Source organism: Mytilus galloprovincialis, chromosome 5, assembly GCF_965363235.1.
Source record: "Mytilus galloprovincialis chromosome 5, xbMytGall1.hap1.1, whole genome shotgun sequence".
Classification (NCBI taxonomy): Eukaryota; Metazoa; Mollusca; class Bivalvia; order Mytilida; family Mytilidae; genus Mytilus; species Mytilus galloprovincialis.
Genome location: NC_134842.1, coordinates 19,341,858 through 19,350,471, shown reverse-complemented (window position 1 = coordinate 19,350,471; position 8,614 = coordinate 19,341,858). Strand labels below are relative to the sequence as shown.

At 32.9% G+C, this 8,614-nt stretch overlaps 1 protein-coding gene across 1 annotated transcript; it reads right to left on the bottom strand.

Moving 5' to 3' along the window:
• Positions 1 to 230: 230 nt before the first annotated feature.
• LOC143075328 (structure-specific endonuclease subunit slx1-like) lies at positions 231 to 8,142 on the bottom strand. The gene is made up of 6 exons (XM_076250716.1): positions 7,957 to 8,142; positions 5,608 to 5,791; positions 4,568 to 4,619; positions 3,286 to 3,663; positions 2,630 to 2,833; positions 231 to 725 (listed from the first exon to the last, which is right to left on the bottom strand). Exons 2-6 carry the CDS (start codon positions 5,778 to 5,780, stop codon positions 657 to 659), a joined length of 876 nt encoding a protein of 291 aa, XP_076106831.1. The 5' UTR covers positions 5,781 to 5,791; positions 7,957 to 8,142; the 3' UTR covers positions 231 to 656.
• Positions 8,143 to 8,614: the final 472 nt, after the last annotated feature.

Here is an 8,614-nt window from a genome sequence, read left to right as displayed (position 1 = left end):
GACAATATTAGACAATAACACAACTAGAGGAAACATACAGTCTGGGACAATATTAGACATGTGTCAATACAATATGTAAAGCTCTAATACACCACATTATCTCTTACAAACTGAAAAATTAACTATAACTGATTAAAGAGATAATTTGAGCCAGTTAAAATTCAGTCACCTGGCTTGTTGTAGCTGTCACATAATGTATGTTTATTCTCGAAATAAAGAAAGACTGAACATCATATTACTTCACTTTTAATACATCAAGAATAATCTAGAGTTCTTAAAATATAACATTTGTCTGTCAAGTCTTAATATATATCCATAAGACTTTTGAACACTAACTGTTGTTTAATGGATTTTTATTAATTTTGTAATGTAAAACATGTTACTGCAAATATGTGGTTAAACCATATTGTCACAGCATATGTTGGTATTTCAAATCTATCTAATATCCTTTGTAAAATCTATTCTTATGTCCTTAATTCTTTAATTCTAACATTGAAATGTTTTCATGTCGAATTTGAAGCAAAATCCATATATAACTCCTCACTTCTTTACTCACATATATCACAGTACCTTATAATGCACTGTTAAGGACTTTATTCCATTAAACTCCTATGATCTTAATCCTGTTGGGAAAATGTGGCATGAATTTAAGGCAGTCATGTGACTTGAGTTTGTAGTTCATTGGCCCAATGATCTTCATGTTCTTCATCATCAGAGCTTCCACACTAAAAAAAAAAGTTATTTGTCATCAACTATTACAAATTGTCCTTAATTCTTCTTACACTCATAATTACTTAACTAGCTAGTTCAAAATAAAATTAAGAATGGAAATGGAGAATGTGTCAAAGAGACAACTCGATTATATAAAATTGAGAAAGGAAATGGGGAATGTGTCAAAGCGACAACAAGCCGACCATAGAGCAGACAACAACCGAAGGCCACCAATGGGTTTTCAATGTAGCAAGAAACTCCCGCACCAGTAAGTGACCTTCAGCTGGCCCCTTAAAAATATGTATACTAGTACAGTGATAATGGACGTCATACTAAACTCCGAATTATACACAAGAAACTTGAATTAGAAATCATACAAGACCTGTTTTATGTCAATCTAATTAAAAACCGATCTCTCATCGCTCCTGTTTCTGATATGTCGCGTGGGAGATCTAACGAAACCCGCTTTGAGGTCACATGTGAGTGACCTCGTAGGTGTGTCTTTTTCGACCAATGAAATTGAATCTTCCACGATCTTGGAAGTTTAACGTAAGGCAAAGGGATGTAACTCATTTTATTTACGACGAAATCGTCAGTCAAAATAATTCATAAACTTTTTTGATTGGCTTATTAATAGGTCGTCAACTCATTTGCATATCTTTATAAATTCATAACTTTTAGTTCACTCACATGTGACCTCAAAGCCGGTTTTGTTAGATCTCCCACGTGACATATCAAAAACAGGAGCGATGAGAGATCGGTTTTTAATTAGATTGGTTTTATGTATGCATTTGTATTATATTTGACTTTTAAGACATTATTAACACAGCATTTGCCAAATTTATTCCTTTAGATTTCATTGCCTTTCATAGTATGTCGTTTGTTCAGATTACCCTGATAGCAATCTCTTGTTGGTTTGAAATGAATCACTCTGTCATGAGACAATATTCTGATTTATGACCCTTTCCAGAAAAACCTCTGGAATTAACAGAGACATCTTGATAATTGATTGGTTGATGTTTGCTTTACATTTAGTGGCAAATATGTCTTGTATGATCAGGATGAAAATAGATTAGGCAGAAATGTTGTCTTGCAACAGGCCACCTTTTAACCCCTCAGAGAGTTTTTGCAAAGGTTCTAAACCTTTAAACTGCATGGCACTCTGTCAAATGGAAACATCAATTTGACATCACTTTTCTGATGTGAAGTGGCTTCTAATTTATACATCCCATTTTCAAACAGATGCCCAATTTAAGCAATTGTTTTACTGTTGTCCAGAAGAAGCCCAATAGATAATCCTATTTCTATATGCTAATAGGGTTGATAATTTCTAAGTGAATCATCAAACATAACCAGCATTAATTTTTGAGTGAATATCCATGTGTGTACTGTACATACAATAAATACATGAAAAGTAAATTACAACAAGCAAATTAAAGGCTCGTATGAGCTGGTCTCACTACATGGCAATTTCAAAATTTTGCTGTAAATGCTTGATCAGGAAGAAGGTTCTGTCCACATTAAAATACATTCCATCAAGGTTTATCAAAGTTTTTGATGTCATTGATGTCTAAAACAATAGATTCTAACTACAGCATGACACTTTTTGTTTTTTGTCTGAAACTTAATGTTGACAGTATGATGATGGCAGAATTAAGGATCACTATGTTAGCTTGTGAAAAATCATTTATAAATTGCAAGCTACACACACAGGCACTTGTCTCAGAACATTTTTTTCCTATATACATGTACCTGTTATATTAATGTATATAGGGGGTCTGAGACAAGTGCCTGTGGCTACACACTAATTATCATAAATATTTTTAATAAATAAACATACATTTTTCAACTGGATTCTTTAAAGAAAATATCCATTACCCTGAGACTTAAATTAGTTATTTGAGTCTTAATTTCTTACCTCTTCCAGGTTCTGATAACATCCTGTCTTGAGCCTCACTAAATCACCCCACAACACAGCACCTTTACATTTGGGACAGGTACCATCAACTGGTAAAACTTCAGTCATTGTTCCTTTGTCTGACAGAAACTTATTGGCTAAACATAATGTATGGGATACCATCTGACATTTTGGATGAACACATTTCAATGTATGATCTTCTGCCTGAAAAAATAGAAAGCATTCATTCATCTTCTATAGATGATTTGAATCCTTACTTGAGATCTTTTAACGATGTATTTTGACATCTGAAAGTATTTTACACCAAAATGCAATCATTGTGTTTGGATGTAGACCATTCAGCAGGATCAGATACATTTCTTAACACATGACTTCTTATAGAGCTATGTCAGCATGTATTTATATTTTAAGGACTATGATTGGTTTATTTATTTACTGGTCAGCTGCTGGTTGAAATATGACCATGATGACCATGCCAATGTACTGAGCCATAGAAGTTAGTAGAGGAAACAACAAACTTATACCATGAATTATTAGAATATAAACAATTTTTTAAATGTCTTCTGGTGTTTCGTGTTGTAGGGCTGCTTTCTCATGATTATAACTTATCGGAAATATTTTATTATGCATATCTGCTAAAAAAGTGTTCCATATACCTGAATTCTTTTATTACAAACACTACATCTTGGATACTTGTTACCACATTGTGAAAGATTAACCAAATCCTCATCTACAGCTTCTTTTTCTGACTTGTCTCCCTTCTTACTCCTTCCTGTATCAGATCCAACCTTTTTAACCTTCACTAAACCATAAGCTATTGGCATATGAACTGGTGGTTTATTGTCAGGGGCAAAGTCTGTAACATATTCCTGTTTTAACCATCTGATTGTTAGTGCAAGTCTATTCCAGGGTCCACTTCTTAACATTTCTGATACTACTCGGAACCGAAAAAGGAATGGGGTTTCCTTTTTCTTTTTTCCAGGAACATGTCTGAGTCTTCTTGATTTGTCAGGATGTTGCCAGGCCCATTCAAACTTGGAAAAGAAAATCTTAAATTATCACTTTGCAAGCGTGTGCCAATTCTTGGCAAAATAACTGTCAAATCTATAAATAATATGTACAGGAAACATTTGAAATCACACTCTTTGTTTTCTCATAAACATGATAAAGACTACCCAAGGATATAATGTTCATCCTAAAGGATATTAAACAAATATGTAACAAAAAGTAAAACTACAAAAATACAGAACTCTGAGGAAAATCAAATGGAAAAGTCAAAAGCTCAAACACATTAAAAGAATGAACAACAGCTACAGGGGCGGGTCCAGCCATTTTAAAAAGGGTGTTCCTAACCTAGGACAAAGAGGGGTTCCAACTACAAGTCCCCATTCAAATGCATTGATCATAAAAAAAAAAAAGGATACCGGAACCCCCACCCTGGATCCGCCACTCAACTATCATATTTTGAATCATATGGGAACAAGAATGTGTCCATAGTACATGGATGCCCCATATGCACTATCATTTTCTATGTTCAGTTGACCATGTAAATGGGTTAAAAACTCTCAATTTGGCATTAAAATTAGAAAAATCATATCTTAAAATTGAGATGATTATATTTATATTTATATATGATTTATATCAACATTATTGTGTCAATTATCAAAATCATTGTAATAAATTACTTTACTTTTCATGGGCCTTTTAAATGAAATAAAAGTATCTTATCTATCTTATCAAAGGGAACACATGTACTAAGTTTCAAGTTGATTGGACATCAACTTCATCAAATACTACCTTGACCAAAAACCTTAACCTGAAGCGGGACAGACGAATAAACAAATGGACAAAGGAACGGATGCACAGACCAGAAAACATAATGCCCATAAATCATAAATGGGGCATAAAAATATAAAGTTTATCCCTTTAAGTACTTACTCTTAGAGCAGATATTTCATTTGGAAAACCATGGATAATCAAAACCATTTCCCTACAAAATGAGAAAAAGATCTTTAATTATATTCAAAATAGAATGTCAATTATGTGATAAGTGATTGATCATAAATGTAGATATAAATGAATGCATATATTTTTTATATTTTCAATACCAGTATATAACTTACAACCTAGTTTGTTTTGCACACACACACGATTATCCTTTCTGTGTCCTCTTTACTGTAAATGATATTAAAAAAAATGTTCTTTTAAATATATATAAAATGGAAAAGTTATGTTACAGCAATACAGAAAATCCTAAAAAAAAGCGAAAATTAAAAGCAAATTACCATAATTATGAGGTGCATATCCACAGATATACCTCCAGATGTAAGTCTATCCAATGATTTTCCTTTCAGATGTAAATTTCAAGATTCTTGTAATGATATACCATTTTAGATTTACTTTGTTGTTGTTGTGAAGTGGGGTTATGTCTCGTTAGTGTGCATACCTTACAATTTCTCTGGGTTACACACCCCCTAGCTACAGGACAGTAGCGTTAAGGTCCTTATATTTTTTTATTATTTGCCTAGAATCTATGTTTTTTGCAGCTACCCACATCCCACCTGTATTATGACCTTTATTGAGTTAAATCTTACCATGGACCTTACATTCAGTTCATCAATTGTATACCACTATGCCTCTATGTGTGTTTTATGCCCTTCCTATGTGCAGTGCCTGATCATGCTATGACTTACCATGTACCCCTTTAATGTGTTCTTAATGACCTTCTTACATGTATAGTCCCTGATCCTGATATGACTTATCATAGACTCCTTTCACTTGTTCTGCATGGCATCCCAGCATGCAGTTCTTATCCTGTAAATTGTAATTTCATACATGTACAAAATATATCACTTACCCCTTTTATTTGTTTTCATTGCCCTTCCTAAGTGTTATGAATTACCATGAAACTCTGTCATGTGTTCTCTATGACCCTACTGAATCAAAAGTATGTAGTCCATGATCATGTTATGACTTACCATGGACCTCTTCCATGTGTTCTCCATGCCCCTCCTGCATGCCGACCTTTATTGTGTTGTTGGATTCTCCTATTTGGATTAACTGTAAATCCTATGTATGTACGTCCTTTAAACTTTGGATTTACATTGTAAAGTAAATAAACTCCATAAAAGTTCTCAATTTCTTGCACCATCTTTGTATTTCCTGTAAAAAAAAAACTAGAAATATTATACTTATTATTATAACTCATTGTTTACAAATCTATAATATTCATTTAATTGTTTATAATAATAAAATATATATTTCGTCCTATCCATATTTGTCATGCATGTCATGTTTGTTGGACATTTGTGAAAGGAAACTTCAGAATTAAAGAAACTGTAAGACTTGGGTCATGTACATCATTCATGTCGGTTGTATTTAATAACCAACAATTTATTTGGACGGGTTGGATGAATTCAAGATTGTCCCTTTAGGAAAAAATCATTTTAAATTAACTTCAATTGGTCATAAACATTTCATATTGTTTTCTGGGAATAAAAATCATTACACTTGGACATGTATAAAACCCCTGTTTTAGGTTTCTGAAAAGACAAAATAAACTTTTACTACATAACCAAAGCCCCTAGACCAATGGGGTCTTCACCTGTACGAACTGTGACGCCCGTATATGACACAGAAACCAGGCGTAAAAATCATACTTTATCCTGGCGGCATTGCAGTGTTTACAAAATGCATGTCCAGGCGTCAACCAGGCGTAAACTTGGCGTAAATAAGGCGTACCTAAGGCGTAAACCAGGCATAAAATTAGGCGTAATAAACTAAAACCAAAGAGCCAAATTTTGAAAAAAAAATCCCATGATTTTTTAAACAAAGCATTATGGGTATTTCTATTTACGCCAAACCAACAGTTTTACACCCGTAAGAAAATTTACGCCTTGCTTATTTCAATTTTCGCCTTGCTTATTTTAATTTACGCCAGGTTTCCTGCTTTTTTCTACGCCCGTAAGGACTACAAATTTATGTTTCCTGCTCCCTTACTAGTCAGGGGACTTACTTAAACAAGTGATTTTCAAGTAACATTATTTCCATAAAGGTTGGAAGTTAGAGTTGTCTTTCTTTAATAATCACCTATTTAAGTAGTACAAATTAATCACTAGAAGAAGTGATTTAATTTTATTGTAGCTTTAAATATAGAATACTAATGATCCAGGGACTAATTATGTTTCTAAACTTATCAGAACCAACATCTGTGTTGTCTAGGATGACCAGGTCATTTCAGGTGATGACCTTTTACTGAATCTAGGATAATGACATAAAAATCACGTTTAAGTATCAGACCTCAATTTCCTTCCCAAAAATCACTTCTTTAAGTATCATTCTTTTAATATATAACCCCCACTAATTTCAACACCCCCGAACAGTGAAATTTTTATCGCGAACAGTAGAATTTTATTACATAATCTAAAAGATGAAACCTTCAACTTCACAGAAAAATACTCCCACTGCTGTGAAAAATCTTTTAAGAAAGGGTCAGTTCATTATGTAAAGCCATTATTATAGCATTTTTTCAGCTAAAATAGAATTTTCAGCTAAATGATAGCATCAAAGGCATAAACTTTGCTACTTAAAAGAAGCAAAAAGTTCATATTTTTTGATTTTACTAATTAAAAGATATTATTCAAACCTATGTGTTGAATTAAACTACAAAATCCAAATTTGTGACAAAACCTTGAATTTGCTAATCAAATAAGTGATTTAAAAATCACTTTTTCAGTAAGTCCCCTGACTGCTTACGCTTGGATCTAGACACGTAACTACCACTTACGCCTGGTTTACACCTTATAATTTCCTACGGGCAGTGAGCAATGACACTGGGTACTAATGACCTTGACAACAGTTACAAGGTCAAACGTCAAGGTCATCTCCAAGAAAGCAAATTAATGACATTCATATATTTCATCTGATCATGACATTGAGTTTATGTTGTAGATTCCTTTAAGTTTGAACAGGTTTTGTTATTGAATCCCATAGCCATGATATCAGAGAGGTCAATGATGAATGTGACAATGAATAAATAAATGTTTTTATAGTTCAATGTCTTCTAATCTTTGCTAGACACAACCAGCATGGTCAGGGGTTTATATCCCTTGTTTACATATTTTGAGTCCTGGAATTTTGTCCTAGGCACTTGTTTCTATCCATAGGAAGATATAAAATAAACGTTTATTTATATACGTTTATAAACAGTGGATCTTCCTATGGATAGAAACAAATGTCTGTGATTTTCGTTATATATCTTATCAAGGATGTCCTTGATTTAATTATCTATCATTCTATCTGGGTGATTTTTTACAGAATCCGTTTACCTCGGTTGATGATTTGGAAATTTTCGTGTCGATGTCAGATAGAAAGTAATATTTTGAAATCCTGTCCATATAATTTATTAAGCATGCGAAACCATTATCAATGATTATTGATCAGGTAAATATTTGTAAATATTTTTAAAATCTGCCGCACTGCATCCATTTTATAGTCATGTGACTCTTTTAAGGCTTGTCCAATAACCAATTAAAAATTCATCTAACAACCAAATTAATGTGTGACGAACTACATGTACTTATTTTAATATAGAAATACTAGTTTTGATGGGAAAATATCGGCTATTTAGAATTGAAGTTTTGTTTGGCAAGCAGAAATAATATTTTAATAGGGCAAATCATATAATAAATAATAATAAATAAGCTTTATTTAGGGAGCTACCATTTGATTTTTATGGGGGGGCTAGGATGAAATTTGAAAAAAATAGGCAGGACAGGAGTTTTGAGAAAAAAAAATGCAGGATGTGACACTTGCAAAAAAAAAGTCAGGACGACAATTTAGGTTAAAAAAAGTCAGGATAAACTAAAAAAAAAAAAAAGACAGAACCGATTAGAGTGAAAAATAAAAAGGCAGGACAAAAGTTTTCATCCTAGCCCCCCCCCCTAAAAATCAAATGGTAGCTCCCTTAGAGTCGGCCAATGATAT

Excerpts from the sequence above, each read along its gene's own strand:
- LOC143075328 (XM_076250716.1), bottom strand. The coding sequence starts at position 5,780 with ATGGTGCAAGAAATTGAGAACTTTTATGGAGTTTATTTACTTTACAAT. Across the intron at positions 2,834-3,285 it reads TTTGTAATAAAAGAATTCAG|GCAGAAGATCATACATTGAA; the intron begins GTATATGGAACA and ends CTATTTTTTCAG. Across the intron at positions 726-2,629 it reads GTTATCAGAACCTGGAAGAG|TGTGGAAGCTCTGATGATGA; the intron begins GTAAGAAATTAA and ends TTTTTTTTTTAG.